The following is a 17858-nucleotide window of genomic DNA, read 5'->3' as shown; positions in this document are numbered from 1 at the left end:
TAATATTATGTCTATATACACTGTTGTAATGATGTGCAAATAGTTAAAAGTACAAAAGGGAAAATAAATAAGCATAAATATGGGTTGTATTTACAATGGTGTTTGTTCTTCACTGGTTGCCCTTTTCTTGTGGCAACAGGTCACAAGTCTTGCTGCTGTGATGTCACACTGTGGTATTTCACCCAGTAGACATGGGAGTTTATCAAAATTGGGTTTGTTTTCAAATTCTTTGTGGGTCTGTGTAATCTGAGGGAAATATGTGTCTCTAATATGGTCATACATTTGGCAGGAGGTTAGGAAGTGCAGCTCAGTTTCCACCTCGTTTTGTGGGCAGTGTGCATATAGGCTGTTTCATTGGCTCCTGAGAGCTGAAAAATTGGACCTATGTGTCACAACACTGGTTTGAACTCTTCTTATTGACTCTGATTATGTCTGGATATGGAGAGATGTTTCTGCCAACCCTAAGAGAACATGTACCCCGTTAAATAACCTCTGTCTGTCTGTCTGTCTGTCTGTCTGTCTGTCTGTCTGTCTGTCTGTCTGTCTGTCTGTCTGTCTGTCTGTCTGTCTGTCTGTCTGTCTGTCTGTCTGTCTGTCTGTCTGTCTGTCTGTCTGTCTGTCTGTCCACAAGTAAACAGATGAACTTACATTGGCGTAAAATAAGAAAATAAGTCTGAAACCAAGCTGACAAACATTGTGATGTTTTCACTGTGTTTTCTGCTGGACAGATGAAATGTGATATATCATTCCCATAATAAGAGGGACACTCCCAGCATCTTCCCAGCATGGATATAAATACCTGACGCTGTAATTACATTTACCCAGAGTACAGAATCTGATTCCATTGGTTGATTCTCATCACCCAGAGTACAGAATCTGATACCATTGGTTGATTCTCATCACCCAGAGTACAGAGTACAGAATCTGTTACCATTGGGTGATGAGAATCAACCAATGGTAACAGATTCCTCTCCTTATCCACTACCTGGACCCATCTGTCCTCTCCTGATCCACTACCTGGACCCATCTGTCATCTGTCCTCTCCTGATCCACTACCTGGACCCATCTGTCCTCTCCTGATCCACTACCTGGACCCATCGGTCCTCTCCTGATCCACTGGGACTGATGTGGTTAGAAACTTAGTGTTCACATATCTTTCTAAAAATATCCTGCTTTCTCTCTCTCTCTCTGCCTCTGTATTCAATTTCAATTCAATATCAATTTCAATTTAAGGGCATTATTGGGAAACATATGTTTACATTGCCAAAGCAAGTGAAATAGATAATATACAAAAGTGAAATAAGCACTAAAAATGAACAGTAAACATTACACTCACGAAAGTTCCAAAATTATAAAGATATTTCAAATGTAATATTATGTCTATATACACTGTTGTAATGATGTGCAAATAGTTAAAAGTACAAAAGGGAAAATAAATAAGCATAAATATGGGTTGTATTTACAATGGTGTTTGTTCTTCACTGGTTGCCCTTTTCTTGTGGCAACAGGTCACAAGTCTTGCTGCTGTGATGTCACACTGTGGTATTTCACCCAGTAGACATGGGAGTTTATCAAAATTGGGTTTGTTTTCAAATTCTTTGTGGGTCTGTGTAATCTGAGGGAAATATGTGTCTCTAATATGGTCATACATTTGGCAGGAGGTTAGGAAGTGCAGCTCAGTTTCCACCTCGTTTTGTGGGCAGTGTGCATATAGCCTGTCTTCTCTTGAGAGCCAGGTCTGCCTACTGGTGGCCTCTCTCAATTGCAAGGCTATCTTCAGAGCTCGTGCTGCTTGGTGACCTAAACTGGGACATGCTTTACACCCCGGCCATCCTACAATCTAAGCTTGATGCCCTCAATCTCACACAAATTATCAATGAACCTACCAGGTAACACCCCAAATCCGTAAACACGGACACCCTCATAGATATCATCCTAACCAACGTGCCCTCTAAATACACCTCTGCTGTTTTCAACCAAGATCTCAGCGATCACTGCCTCATTGCCTGCATCCGTAATGGGTCTGCGACCAAACGACCTCCCCTCATCACTGTCAAACGCTCCCTAAAACACTTCTGGGAGCAGGCCTTTCTAATCGACCTGGCCGGTGTATCCTGGAATGACACTGACCTCTTCCCGTCAGTAGAGGATGCCTGGTTATTCTTTAAAAGTGCCTTCTTCACCATCTTAAACAAGCATGCTCCATGAACCAGGAACAGATATAGCCCTTGGTTCACTCCAGACCTGTCTGCCCTTGACCAGCACAAAAACATCCTGTGGCGTTCTGTATTAGCATCGAATAGCCCCCGTGATATGCAACTTTTCAGGTAAGTTAGGAACCAATATACACAGGCAGTTAGGAAAGCTAAGGCTAGCTTTTTCAAACAGAAATTTGCATCCTGTAGTACAAACTCAAAAAAGTTCTGGGACACTGTAAAGTCCATGGAGAATAAGAGCACCTCCTCCCAGCTGCCCACTGCACTGAGGCTAGGAAACACTGTTACCACCGATAAATCCACTATAATTGAGAATTTCAATAAGCATTTTTCTACGGCTGGCCATGCTTTCCACCTGGCTACCCCTACCCCGGTCAACAGCCCTGCACTCCCCACAGCAACTCGCCCAAACCTCCCCCACTTCTCCTTCACCCAAATCCAGTTAGCTGATGTTCTGAAAGAGCTGCAAAATTTGAACCCCTACAAATCAGCTGGGCTAGACAATCTGGACCCTCTCTTTCTAAAATTATCTACCGAAATTGTTGCAACCCCTATTTCTAGTTTGTTCAACCTCTCTTTCGTATCATCTGAGATTCCCATAGATTGGAAAGCTGCCGCAGTCATCCCCCCTCTTCAAAGGGGGTGACACTCTAGACCCAAACTGCTACAGACCTATATCTATCCTACCCTGCCTTTCTAAGGTCTTCAAAAGCCAAGTTAACAAACAGATTACTGACCATTTCGAATCCCACCGTACCTTCTCCGCTATGCAATCTGGTTTCAGAGCTGGTCATGGGTGCACCTCAGCCACGCTCAAGGTCCTAAATGACATCATAACCGCCATCAATAAGAGACATTACTGTGCAGCCGTATTCATCGACCTGGCCAAGGCTTTCAACTCTGTCAGTCACAACATTCTTATTGGCAGACTCAACAGCCTTGGTTTCTCAAATGACTGCCTAGCCTGGTTCACCAACTTCTTCTCCGATAGTGAGGGAGGACCTGTTACCTCCCTCACTAGCTTTAAGTACCAGCTGTCAGAGCAGCTCACAGATCACTGCACCTGTACATAGCTCATCTGTAAATAGCCCATCCAATCTACCTCATCCCCATACTGTATTTATGTATTTTTTATGCTCCTTTGCACCCCAGAATCTCTACTTGCACATTCATCTTCTGCACATCTACCATTCCAGTGTTTAATTACTATATTGTAATTACTTCGCCACCATGGCCTATTTATTGCCTTACCTCTCTTATCCTACCTCATTTGCACATGCTGTATATAGACTTTTCTACTGTATTATTGACTGTATGTTTGTTTTACTCCATGTGTAACTCTGTGTTGTTGTATGTGTCGAGCTGCTTAGCTTTATTCTTAGCCAGGTCACAGTTGTAAATGAGAACTTGTTCTCAACTAGCCTACCTGGTTAAATAAAGGTGAAATAAATAAAATAAAAAAATAAAAATATGTTGACTGAGTCTGTACATAGTCAAAGCTTTCCTTAAGTTTGGGTCAGTCACAGTGATCAGGTATTTCTCTCTCTCTCTCTCTCTCTCTCTCTCTCTCTCTCTCTCTCTCTCTCTCTCTGTGTCTCTGTCTCTCTCTCTCGGTCGCTCTCTCTGTCTCTGTCTCTCTCTCTCTCTCTGTCTCTCTCTCTCTGTCTCTCTATCCTGTAATATCAGCACTTTGACTTTCAGGATCTCAATTCCTTCTATTAGCAGCCGATCCCTGATGCAGTATAATTACAAGGTGATGGTGTCTGTGTTAATGTTCTAGTGCTATAGTGCCCTCTTGTGGTATAGATACTGCACTGCACAGCATGCCAGGGCGTTTCAATACTCCTTACTATAGAATACCTTACTATGTACACTGAGTGTCACATTTTCAGGAACACGTTCCTGATATTGAGTTTCACTGATCTTTTGCCCTCAGAACAGCCTTCTTTGGGTCATGGACTCTACAAGGTGTTAAAGCGTTCCACAGGGATGCTGGCCCATGTCGACTCCAATGCTTCCCACAGTTGTGTCAAGTTGTCTGGATGTCCTTTGAGTGGTGGACCATTCTTGATACACACAGGAAACTACTGAGCGTGAAAAACCCAGCAGTGTTGCAGGTCTTGACACAAACCAGTGTTCCTGTCACCTACTACCATACCCCGTTCTTTTGTCTTGCACATTCACCCTCTGAATGACACACATACACAATCCATGTCTCAATTTGTCTCAAGGCTTAAAAATCCTTCTTTAACCTGTCTCCTCCCCTTCATCTACACTGATTGAAGTGGATTTAACAAGTGACATGAATAAGGGATCATAGCGTTCACCTGGATTCACCTGGTCAGTCTGTCATGGAAAGAGCAGGTGTTCCTAATGTTTTGTCCACCTATTGTATGTTGTACGCAGTGGAAGAGAACACAGACTTGTATTTGTAACATTGAAAATACACCCAGGGAAGGCAGCTCTACCGCGTTGGTAACAAGAGACGTTTAGTTTGGCGCAAGAGCGCGCCGGGAACCTGAGAGCGCGCCTGGTCAGTAGCGAAATGCCGTCAACACGGTGCTCGGTAAACTTTGAAAAGAAACGAGAGTGAACGAAGAAGTTTGTGGACACGCTTTGACAGTCATTTCAACATGGTAAGAACTTTTTAAAATGGCTCTATATTGTGGTCTATTTAACTTTATTCTAATGGTTATCTGTGTGCGTCATCTAAGGTCTTGCGCCGCACAATTGCCCTTGATATTTGATGATGCAGGCTATGAAGTCCCATCAAATGTGCCTACAATAAGTTGCTAATCAGAGCTGGCCAACAGTCTAGTAGTAATAGTATGTAATAACACTAGTTATAAACTGGGTGGTTCCAGCCCTGAATGCTGATTGGCTGACTGCCATGACCGTATACCACAGGTATGATAAAACATTTATTTTTACTGCTCTAATTATGTTGGTAACCAGTTTATAATAGCAATAAGGCACCTCTTATTGCGCTGGTCGTACGTAAGAACAGCCGTTAGCCGTGGTATATTGGCCATATACCACATCTCCTCTGGCCTTATTGCTTCATTATAACACTAGTTATAACAGGTTATACTCATAATTCATATATTGTAATGATCATTTAAAAAAAGACACGTTTTGTTTTGTACTAGGCTAAATGTTTCTCTGATTTGGTGATGTTGGCCATGTTGCACGTCTCCATGTTTGTTATTGTACAACTCCAAGCAGACACCACACTGCACCTGCTGAACTATCATATTATTCTGTTCTTTTACACAGGGTTTACTTCTATAATGGGAGGAATAGAGAACCCATCTGAGACAGCTATATTACACATCATAACCCCGGCATCGTCCCCGTCAATGACTGCAGGCATGGCCCTGTTCAAGCAGCAGACAGTGGAGGATTTCTACGACATCGGAGAAGAATTAGGAAGGTACAGTATTCCATAGGGGCGGCAGGTAGTCTAGTGGTTAGAGCGTTGGGCCAGTAACCAGCAGGTAGCCTAGTGGTTAGAGTGTTGGGCCAGTAACCAGCAAGTAGCCTAGTGGTTAGAGCGTTGGGCCAGTAACCAGCAGGTAGCCTAGTGGTTAGAGCGTTGGGCCAGTAACCAGCAGGTAGCCTAGTGGTTAGAGCGTTGGGCCAGTAACCAGCAGGTAGCCTAGTAGTTAGAGCGTTGGGCCAGTAACCAGCAGGTAGCCTAGTGGTTAGAGCGTTGGGCCAGTAACCAGCAGGTAGCCTAGTGGTTAGAGCGTTGGGTCAGTAACCAGCAGGTAGCCTAGTAGTTAGAGCGTTGGGCCAGTAACCAGCAGGTAGCCTAGTGGTTAGAGCGTTAGGTCAGTAACCAGCAGGTAGCCTAGTGGTTAGAGCGTTGGGTCAGTAACCAGCAGGTAGCCTAGTGGTTAGAGCGTTGGGTCAGTAACCAGCAGGTAGCCTAGTGGTTAGAGCGTTGGGTCAGTAACCAGCAGGTAGCCTAGTGGTTAGAGCGTTGGGCTAGTTACCAGCAGGTAGCCTAGTGGTTAGAGCGTTGGGCCAGTAACCAGCAGGTAGCCTAGTAGTTAGAGCGTTGGGTCAGTAACCAGCAGGTAGCCTAGTGGTTAGAACGTTGGGAGACTCAGTAATATGACGTAGCTGAAAGACCTGTTTGAAGGTAGACTCAGTAATATGACGTAGATTAAAGACCTGTTTAAAGGTAGACTCAGTAATATGACGTAGATTAAAGCCCTGTTTGAAGGTAGACTCAGTAATATGATGTAGATTAAAGACCTGTTTAAAGGTAGACTCAGTAATATGACGTAGATTAAAGCCCTGTTTGAAGGTAGACTCAGTAATATGACGTAGCTGAAAGACCTGTTTAAAGGTAGACTCAGTAATATGACGTAGATTAAAGCCCTGTTTGAAGGTAGACTCAGTAATATGACGTAGATTAAAGCCCTGTTTGAAGGTAGACTCAGTAATATGACGTAGATTAAAGCCCTGTTTGAAGGTAGACTCAGTAATATGACGTAGCTGAAAGACCTGTTTAAAGGTAGACTCAGTAATATGACGTAGATTAAAGCCCTGTTTGAAGGTAGACTCAGTAATATGACGTAGATTGAAGACCTGTTTAAAGGTAGACTCAGTAATATGACGTAGATTAAAGACCTGTTTAAAGGTAGACTCAGTAATATGACGTAGATTAAAGACCTGTTTAAAGGTAGACTCAGTAATATGACGTAGATTAAAGCCCTGTTTGAAGGTAGACTCAGTAATATGACGTAGCTGAAAGACCTGTTTAAAGGTAGACTCAGTAATATGACGTAGATTAAAGCCCTGTTTGAAGGTAGACTCAGTAATATGACGTAGATTAAAGCCCTGTTTGAAGGTAGACTCAGTAATATGACGTAGATTAAAGCCCTGTTTGAAGGTAGACTCAGTAATATGACGTAGCTGAAAGACCTGTTTAAAGGTAGACTCAGTAATATGACGTAGATTAAAGCCCTGTTTGAAGGTAGACTCAGTAATATGACGTAGATTGAAGACCTGTTTAAAGGTAGACTCAGTAATATGACGTAGATTAAAGACCTGTTTAAAGGTAGACTCAGTAATATGACGTAGATTAAAGACCTGTTTAAAGGTAGTCTCAGTAATATGACGTAGATTAAAGCCCTGTTTAAAAGGCTTCCTTTGAGCCTGCCTCACAATGTGTAGTTCTGTTTTTGTTCATATTAGAAGACAACAAGGTGGATGTTATAACATGGTCATAGACATGCAGCTCATCACTACAAGCCATTAGGCTCTATGTGCAGCTCTATCTCAGTTCCCTGTCTGTAGCTTTACCCAGTCTGGAAACCAACACAGTTCAAAACTACATGTTTCAAAGAGATGAAGGGAATCTTGGTTGAGGTAACATTGTTTTCTTCCTGTACTGACCGGGTTCTCAAACCACTCAGGCTGTACTCAGTGACCCAGTAGTTTATATGAAGTCACTTCTCCTCTAGAGGCTGAGCTGACAGGCAGTCACTCCTCCTCTAGAGGCTGAGCTGGCAGGCAGTCACTCCTCCTCTAGAGGCTGAGCTGGCAGGCAGTCACTCCTCCTCTAGAGGCTGAGCTGGCAGGCAGTCACTCCTCCTCTAGAGGCTGAGCTGGCAGGCAGTCACTCCTCCTCTAGAGGCTGAGCTGGCAGGCAGTCACTCCTCCTCTAGAGGCTGAGCTAGCAGGCAGTCACTCCTCCTCTAGAGGCTGAGCTGGCAGGCAGTCACTCCTCCTTTAGAGACAGCTGGCAGGCAGTCACTCCTCCTCTAGAGGCAGCTGGCAGGCAGTCACTCCTCCTCTAGAGGCAGCTGAGCTGACAGGCAGTCACTCCTCCTCTAGAGACAGCTGAGCTGACAGGCAGTCACTCCTCCTCTAGAGGCAGCTGAGCTGACAGGCAGTCACTCCTCCTCTAGAGACAGCTGAGCTGACAGGCAGTCACTCCTCCTCTAGAGGCAGCTGAGCTGACAGGCAGTCACTCCTCCTCTAGAGGCTGAGCTGGCAGGCAATCACTCCTCCTCTAGAGGCTGAGCTGACAGGCAGTCACTCCTCCTCTAGAGGCAGCTGAGCTGGCAGGCAATCAGTCCTCCTCTAGAGGCTGAGCTGACAGGGAGTTACTCCTCCTCTACAGGCTGAGCTGGCAGGCAGTCACTCCTCCTCTAGAGACAGCTGAGCTGACAGGCAGTCACTCCTCTAGAGGCTGAGCTGACAGGCAGTCACTCCTCCTCTAGAGGCAGCTGAGCTGACAGGCAGTCACTCCTCCTCTAGAGACAGCTGAGCTGACAGGCAGTCACTCCTCCTCTAGAGGCAGCTGAGCTGACAGGCAGTCACTCCTCCTCTAGAGGCTGAGCTGGCAGGCAGTCACTCCTCACGCTGCAGTTTAAAGATGGCCTCCTTCTATCTTTAGAAATGTGTGTCTATGTTTAATCACACAGCTACACTATGAATGAGGAAGTGGAGTGTTACTTTACCTCACTGTCTCACTGTACTGACAGTAGAGGAAAAACACATGGAGTCACGGTCACTGTCTGTGCCCCAAATGGCCCCCTATCGGCCCTGGACATAAGCAGTGCACTCTATAGGGAATATACACTCTTAGAAAAAAAGGTTCTATCTAGAACCTAAAAGGGTTCTTCGGCTGTCCCCATAGGAGAACCCTTTGAAGAACCCTTTTTGAGTTCAATGTTGAACGCTTTACACAGAGGGTAGAACCCTTTACACAGAGGGTTCTACATGGAACCCCAAATAGTTCTGTCTGGAACCAAAAATGGATCTACCTGGAACCAAACAGGGTTCTCCTATGTGAACAGCCAAAGAACCCTTTTGGAGCCCTTTTTTTCTAAGAGTGAAGGGTGCAGCTATGGTACACAGCCACTGAATGACCGTTGACTTAATTCCCTCGTCCTCTTGGTGTCCTTTCTTTGCTCTGTTATATGTGAGGATACAAGCCCAGAGTTGGGTCAATACATCCAAGTATTGGAAGAATTTGAGGAGCGCTTGATTTAGCTCAGAGTGACTTCTGGTGCTGTTCTCCTGGTTCCATTGTACAGGGGACAGAATACTAAATCATAGGCTACCATAGGCGACCGTATGCAGTGAACACAGGTGTGTACAACAGCGAATGGTATTTGGATATGTTTAGTTGTCTGTGAAAGTGTATGATGTAAAACCCCAGAGTTGTCAGGCTTAGCTCACGCTGCTGTATTGCCACTACACTATGAATAGATCGGTAGCCTCGCAGGAAGAAATGTCTGAACATTCTGTAGGACAAATTGAGTTAACCCTTCACACATACCACACCTTCTGACTGCACCGTGGTCATTTACAGTGTTTAAAGAGACAGTGTTTCCACCGCAACAAACATTAGAAATGTAATATTGTAATAATACATGAAAATCCTCTTGACAATATCCTCTGATACGGAAATAACATACGGTCCCATCTGCCCTTCGTCTGATCTGATTCTGTAGAGGCCACATGTTGTAGGTGTTAACATACCGTCCCATCTGGCCTTCTTTTGATCTGATTCTGTAGAGACCACATGTTGTAGGTGTTAACATACCGTCCCATCTGGCCTTCTTCTGATCAAATCAAATCAAATTTATTTATATAGCCCTTCGTACATCAGCTGATATCTCAAAGTGCTGTACAGAAACCCAGCCTAAAACCCCAAACAGCAAGCAATGCATGTGAAAGAAGCACGGTGGCTAGGAAAAACTCCCTAGAAAGGCCAAAAACCTAGGAAGAAACCTAGAGAGGAACCAGGCTATGAGGGGTGGCCAGTCCTCTTCTGGCTGTGCCGGGTGGATATTATAACAGAACATGGTCAAGATGTTAAAATGTTCATAAATGACCAGCATGGTCAAATAATAATAGTCATAGTAGTTGTCGAGGGTGCAACAAGCACGTCCGGTGAACAGGTCAGGGTTCCATAGCCGCAGGCAGAACAGTTGAAACTGGAGCAGCAGCACGGCCAGGTGGACTGGGGACAGCAAGGAGTCATCATGCCAGGTAGTCCTGAGGCATGGTCCTAGGGCTCAGGTCCTCCGAGAGAAAGACAGAAAGAGAGAAAGAGAATTAGAGAGAGCATATTTAAATTCACACAGGACACCGGATAAGACAAGAGAAATACTCCAGATGTAACAGACTGACCCTAGCCCCCCGACACATAAACTACTGCAGCATAAATACTGGAGGCTGAGACAGGAGGGATCAGGAGACACTGTGGCCCCATCCGATGAAACCCCCGGACAGGGCCAAACAGGCAGGATATAACCCCACCCACTTTGCCAAAGCACAGCCCCCACACCACTAGAGGGATGTCTCCAACCACCAACTTACCGTCCTAAGACAAGGCTGAGTATAGCCCACAAAGATCTCCGCCACGGCACAACCCAAGGGGGGGGCGCCAACCCAGACAGGAAGACCACGTCAGTGACTCAGCCCACTCAAGTGACGCACCCCTCCCATGGACGGCATGGAAGAAAACCAGTACGCCAGTGACTCAGCCCCTGTAATAGGGTTAGAGGCAGAGAATCCCAGTGGAGAGAGGGGAACCGGCAAGGCAGAGACAGCAAGGGCGGTTCGTTGCTCCAGCCTTTCCGTTCACCTTCACACTCCTGGGCCAGACTATACTTAATCATAGGACCTACTGAAGAGATAAGTCTTCAGTAAAGACTTAAAGGTTGAGACTGAGTCTGCGTCTCTCACATGGGTAGGCAGACCATTCCATAAAAATGGAGCTCTATAGGAGAAAGCCCTACCTCCAGCCGTTTGCTTAGAAATTCTATGGACAATTAGGAGGCCTGCGTCTTGTGACCGTAGCGTACGTGTAGGTATGTACGGCAGGACCAAATCGGAAAGGTAGGTAGGAGCAAGCCCATGTAATGCTTTGTAGGTTAGCAGTAAAACCTTGAAATCAGCCCTTGCCTTAACAGGAAGCCAGTGTAGGGAGGATAGCACTGGAGTAATATGATAATTTTTTGGGGTTCAAGTCAGGATTCTAGCAGCCGTATTTAGCACTAACTGAAGTTTATTTAGTGCTTTATCCGGTTAGCCGGAAAGTAGAGCATTGCAGTAGTCCAGCCTAGAAGTAACAAAAGCATGGATTAATTTTTCTGTCATTTTTGGACAGAAAGTTTCTGATTTTTGCAATGTTACGTAGATGGAAAAAAGCTGTCCTTGAAACAGTCTTGATATGTTGTTCAAAAGAGAGATCAGGGTCCAGAGTAACGCCGAGGTCCTTCACAGTTTTATTTGAGACGACTGTACAACCATCCAGATTAATTGTCAGATTCAACAGAAGATCTCTTTGTTTCTTGGGACTAGAACAAGCATCTCTGTTTTGTCCGAGTTTAAAAGTAGAAAGTTTGCAGCCATCCACTTCTTTATGTCTGAAACACAGGCTTCTAGCGAGGGCAATTTTGGGGCTTCTGTCACAAAAAATGTCGTACTCGTCTCAGAAAATGTCGTACTGGAGAGAAGAGGACCAAGACGCAGCGGGAATATGGATACTCATGGTTTGAATTTTTTTTTAAAGGCGTAAAGCATCCACTTGACAAAACAATAAAGATGGCAACAGTTCTGCAGGCTATTAAACGCAGTGCAAAAACAACTACCCACAAAACCAAGTGACAAATATACTCCTACATATATGACTCCCAATCAGGAACAACGATCCCCAGCTGTTCCTGATCAGGAGTCACAAGACCAACACAGAACATTCACACACACAAGACTGCCACGTCCTGACCCCAAAACTACTACAACAGCTCCATCTGCTGGTCAGGACATGACAGCTTCACCATGTTTCATTGAAATGTACAGCTGTGTGTCGTCCGCATAGCAGTGAAATTTAACATTATGTTTTCGAATGACATCCCGAAGAGGTAAAATATATAGTGAAAACAATAGTGGTCCTAAAACGGAACCTTGAGGAACACCGAAATTTACAATTGATTTGTCAGAGGACAAACCATTCACAGAGACAAACTGATATCTTTCTGACAGATAAGATCTAAACCAGGCCAGAACTTGTCTATGTAGACCAATTTGGGTTTCCAATCTCTCCAAAAGAATGTGGTGATCGATGGTATCAAAAGCGGCACTAAGATCTAGGAGCACGAGGACAGATGCAGAGCCTCGGTCTGACGTCATTAAAAGGTCATTTACCACCTTCACAAGTGCAGTCTCAGTGCTATGATGGGGTCTAAAACCAGACTGAAGCGTTTCGTATACATTGTTTGTCTTCAGGAAGGCAGTGAGTTGCTGTGCAACAGCTTTTTCAAAATTTTTTGAGAGGAATGGAAGATTCGATATAGGCCGATAGTTTTTTATCATTTCTGGGTCAAGATTCGGCTTTTTCAAGAGAGGTTTTATTACTGCCACTTTTAGTGAGCTTGGTACACATCCGGTGGATAGAGAGCCGTTTATTATGTTCAACATAGGAGGGCCAAGCACAGGAAGCAGCTCTTTCAGTAGTTTAGTTGGAATAGGGTCCAGTATGCAGCTTGAGGGTTTGGAGGCCATGATTATTTTCATCATTGTGTCAAGAGATATAGTACTAAAACACTTTAGTATCTCCCTTGATCCTAGGTCCTGGCAGAGTTGGGCAGACTCAGGACAATGGAGCTTTGGAGGAATACCCAGATTTAAAGAGGAGTCCGTAATTTGCTTTCTAATGATCATGATCTTTTCCTCAAAGAAGTTCATAAATGTATTACTGCTGAAGTGAAAGCCATCCTCCATTTGCGAATGCTGCTTTTTAGTTAGCTTTGCGACAGTATCAAAAAGAAATTTCGGATTGTTCTTATTTTCCTCAATTAAGTTAGAAAAATAGGATGATCGAGCAGCAGTGAGGGCTCTTCGATACTGCACGGTACTGTCTTTCCAAGCTAGTCGGAAGACTTCCAGTTTGGTGTGGCGCCATTTCCGTTCCAATTTTCTGGAAGCTTGCTTAATTTTTAGGGGTGCAACTGCATCTAGGGTATTGCGCAAGGTTAAATTGAGTTCCTCGGTTAGGTGGTTAACTGATTTTTGTCCTCTGACGTCCTTGGGTAGGCAGAGGGAGTCTGGAAGGGCATCAAGGAATCTTTGGGTTGTCTGAGAATTTATAGCACGACTTTTAATGCTCCTTGGTTGGGGTCTGAGCAGATTATTTGTTGCAATTGCAAACGCAATAAAATGGTGGTCCGATAATCCAGGATTATGAGGAAAAACATTAAGATCCACAACATTTATTCCATGGGACAAAACTAGGTCCAGAGTATGACTGTGGCAGTGAGTAGGCCCAGAGACATGTTGGACAAAACCCACTGAGTCGATGATGGCTCCGAAAGCCTTTTGGAGTGGGTCTGTGGACTTTTCCACCAAAAATTTGAATATTATCTGCTATGACTACAAGATCCGATAGGAATTCAGGGAACTCAGTGAGGAACACTGCATATGGCTCAGGAGGCCTGTAAACAGTAGCTATAAAAAGTGAGTGAGTAGGCTGCATAGATTTCATGACTAGAAGCTCAAAAGACGAAAACGTCATTGTTTTTTTTTTTGTAAATTGAAATTTGCTATCGTAAATGTTAGCAACACCTCCGCCTTTGCCGGATGCACGGGGGGTATGGTCACTAGTGTAACCAGGGGGTGAGGCCTCATTTAACACAGTAAATTCATCAGGCTTAAGCCATGTTTCAGTCAGGCCAATCACATCAAGATTATGATCAGTGATTAGTTCATTGACTATAACTGCCTTGGAAGTGAAGGATCTAACATTAAGTAACCCAATTTTGAGATGTGAGGTTACGTAGATGGAAAAAAGCTGTCCTTGAAACAGTCTTGATATGTTGTTCAAAAGAGAGATCAGGGTCCAGAGTAACGCCGAGGTCACAATCTCTTTCAATAATGGCAGGGATGGAGGAGGTCTTTATACTAGTGAGATTGCTAAAGCGAATGCCGCCATTTTTAATTTTGCCCAACCTAGATCGAGGCACAGACACGGTCTCAATGGGGAAAGCTGAGCTGACTACGCTGACTGTGCTAGTGGCAGACTCCACTAAGCTAACAGCCTGCTGCCTGGCCTGCACCCTATTTCATTGTGGAGCTAGAGGAGTTAGAGCCCTGTCTATGTTCGTAGATAAGATGAGAGCACCCCTCCAGCTAGGATGGAGTCTGTCACTCCTCAACAGACCAGGCTTGGTCCTGTTTGTGGGTGAGTCCCAGAAAGAGGGCCAATTATCTACAAATTCTATCTTTTGGGAGGGGCAGAACACAGTTTTCAACCAGCGATTGAGTTGTGAGACTCTGCTGTAGAGCTCATCACTCCCCCTAACTGGGAGGGGGCCAGAGACAATTAATCGATGCCGACACATCTTTCTAGCTGATTTACACGCTGAAGCTATGTTGCGCTTGGTGACCTCTGACTGTTTCATCCTAACATCGTTGGTGCCGACGTGGATAACAATATCTCTATACTCTCTACACTCGCCAGTTTTAGCTTTAGCCAGCACCGTCTTTAGATTAGCCTTAATGTCGGTAGCCCTGCCCCCTGGTAAACAGTGTATGATCACTGGATGATTAGTTTTAAGTCTAATACTGCGGGTAATGGAGTCGCCAATGACTAGGGTTTTCAATTTGTCAGAGCTAATGGTGGGAGCCATTAGGAGGAGTAGAGACCAGAGAAGGAGGAGTAGAGACCAGAGAAGTCTCGGCCTCCGACTCCAACTCGCTTAATGGGGAGAACCGGTTGAAAGTTTCTGTCGGCTGAATAAGCGACACCGGTTGAGCATTCCTACAGCATTTCCCTCCAGAAGCCATGAGAAAGTTGTCCGGCTGCGGGGACCGTGCGAGGGGGTTTATACTAACGTTACTATCTGTACTTACTGGTGGCACAGACGCTGTTTCATCCTTTCCTACACTGAAATTACCCTTTCCTAACGATTGCGTCTGAAGCTGGGCTTGCAGCACAGCTATCCTTACCGTAAGGCGATCGTTCTCCTGTATATTATAAGTACAACGACTGCAATTAGAAGGCATCATGTTAATGTTACTTAGCTTCGGCTGTTTGAAGTCCTGACGAACCATGTCCAGATAAAACCTCCGGGGTAAAAAAAGTTGAATGAAAAAAGTTGAGTGAGGGAAAATGTAAAAATATACAGTAATGAAAAAGTTAAAACCGTCAGGTAGCAAAGTAAGATCGGCAACAAAAACGCACAGCAGCGTAAACAAGTCTGCAAGTTATAGTATCCACTCTGATTCTGTAGAGACCACATGTTGTAGGTGTTAACATACCGTCCCATCTGGCCTTCTTCTGATCTGATTCTGTAGAGACCACATGTTGTAGGTGTTAACATACCGTCCCATCTGGCCTTCTTCTGATCTGATTCTGTAGAGACCACATGTTGTAGGTGTTAACATACCGTCCCATCTGGCCTTCTTCTGATCTGATTCTGTAGAGGCCACATGTTGTAGGTGTTAACATACTGTCCCATCTGGCCTTCTTCTGATCTGATTCTGTAGAGGCCATATGTTGTAGGTGTTAACATACTGTCCCATCTGGCCTTCGTCTGATTGGATTCTGTTGAGACCACATGTTGTAGGTTTTAACAACATAATCATTCATTTTCAAGAAAACATACATTGTGTTGCTGAATATTTTTTCTCCATCATTTTTGTGTCCTTCTCTCATTCTGTGTTCCAGCGGTCAGTTTGCCATCGTGAAGCGTTGCTGGGAGAAGAGCACAGGTCTGGAGTTCGCTGCTAAATTCATCAAGAAACGTCAGAGCAGATCCAGCCGGCGGGGGGTCAGGAGGGAGGAGATAGAGAGAGAGGTCAACATCCTACAGCAGACACAACACCCCAACATAGTCACCTTCCACGATGTCTACGAGCACCGTACTGACGTGGTGCTCATCCTGGAGCTGTGAGTCACACCAGAGAGGAATACTACAAACCAGATGGGAATGATTTAGTTGACTCAACAACTAGAAACCCATCTCTAAGATTAGCATTCTTAATGAACCAGAAAATGTTGTGGTTATTTCTGGTTGTTTTATCAAAAGTTAGCTGGCTAACTCATTGATCCTGCTTTGTAGTGCACACCTCTGGGCCCGTATCCACAAAAGCCTCTCAGAGTAGAAAAATGGTCTGATCTCAGATCAGTTTAGCCCTTTAGATCATAATGAATCAGATTATATAGACGAGGGATCTGATCCTAGATCAGCCCTTCCTACACTTAGAGAGGCTTTGTGTGTACGGGCCATAGACCATAGACTGTTTATGGTCCGGACAAATCAGAACGAAGCCAGAGAAATGCACCCTGATTTGAAGAAACGTTGTAGTCATGTATAATCCATGAAAAGTCATCAACAAATAATGTGTCTGCCTAAGACTCTAACAAATACAGTCTTAGCCTGGGAGCCAGTCTGGTTTTATCTAACAAACACAGTCTTAGCCTGGGAGCCAGTCTGGTTTTATCTAACAAACACAGTCTTAGCCTGGGAGCCAGTCTGGTTTTATCTAACAAACACAGTCTTAGCCTGGGAGCCAGACTGGTTTTATCTAACAAACACAGTCTTAGCCTGGGAGCCAGACTGGTTTTATCTAACAAACACAGTCTTAGCCTGGGAGCCAGTCTGGTTTTATCTAACAAACACAGTCTTAGCCTGGGAGCCAGACTGGTTTTATCTAACAAATACAGTCTTAGCCTGGGAGCCAGTCTGGTTTTACCTAACAAATACAGTCTTAGCCTGGGAGCCAGACTGGTTTTATCTAACAAATACAGTCTTAGCCTGGGAGCCAGTCTGGTTTTATCTTTCACCTGTAACATCTGTTGTGCTATGATGGAGAGATGCTCAGTGTGTGTGCGTGTGTGTGTATATGTGTGTGTGTGTGTGTGTGTGTGTGTGTGTGTGTGTGTGTGTGTGTGTGTGTGTGTGTGTGTGTGTGTGTGTGTGTGTGTGTGTGTGTGTGTGTGTGTGTATATATATGTGTGTGTGTGTGTAAGCCTGTGTGTGTGTGTGTGTGTGCGTGCGTGCGTGCGTGTGTGTATGTATGTATGTATGTATGTATGTATGTATGTATGTATGTATGTATGTATGTATGTATGTATGTATGTATGTATGTATGTATGTATGTATGTATGTATGTATGTATGTGTGTGTGTGTGTGTGTGTGTGTGTGTGTGTGTGTGTTGCAGGGTGTCAGGGGGAGAGCTGTTTGACTTCCTGTCCCAGAAGGAGTCTCTGAAACCCCACCTCTTCAAGGAATACCTGGGATAGGATAAAGTAATCCTTCTAACCCCCCCCTTAAAAGATTTAGATGCACTATTGTAAAGTGGTTGTTCCACTGGATATTATAAGGTGAATCCACCAATTTGTAAGTCGCTCTGGATAAGAGCGTCTGCTAAATGACTAAAATGTAAATGTAAAAATGAGTGAAGAGGAGGCTACTCAGTTCATCAAACAGATCCTGGAGGGGGTCCACTACCTCCACTCTAGGAAGATAGCACACTTTGACCTCAAGGTACTGTACACACACACACACACACACACACACACACACACACACACACACACACACACACACACACACACACACACACACTGTGTACACACACACACACACACACACACATATACACAC

At 44.6% G+C, this 17858-nt stretch overlaps 1 protein-coding gene across 1 annotated transcript in view; it reads left to right on the top strand.

The window, feature by feature from the left end:
• The first annotated feature begins 4695 nt into the window (after positions 1-4695).
• The window catches only part of LOC106562491 (death-associated protein kinase 3), a 313072-nt gene continuing 299909 nt past the window's right edge, over positions 4696-17858 (top strand). Inside the window, exons 1-4 of the mRNA XM_045689743.1 lie at positions 4696-4852; positions 5493-5649; positions 15916-16137; positions 17413-17738. Coding sequence (XP_045545699.1) covers positions 17646-17738 — 93 coding nt within the window. The 5' untranslated portion in view covers positions 4696-4852; positions 5493-5649; positions 15916-16137; positions 17413-17645. The remainder of the gene's footprint in view (positions 4853-5492; positions 5650-15915; positions 16138-17412; positions 17739-17858) is intronic.

This window comes from Salmo salar, chromosome ssa11, assembly GCF_905237065.1.
Source record: "Salmo salar chromosome ssa11, Ssal_v3.1, whole genome shotgun sequence".
NCBI classification, from domain to species: Eukaryota; Metazoa; Chordata; class Actinopteri; order Salmoniformes; family Salmonidae; genus Salmo; species Salmo salar.
The sequence above is the reverse complement of the archived record's forward strand: the minus strand, read 5'-3'. Positions and strand labels throughout refer to the sequence as shown.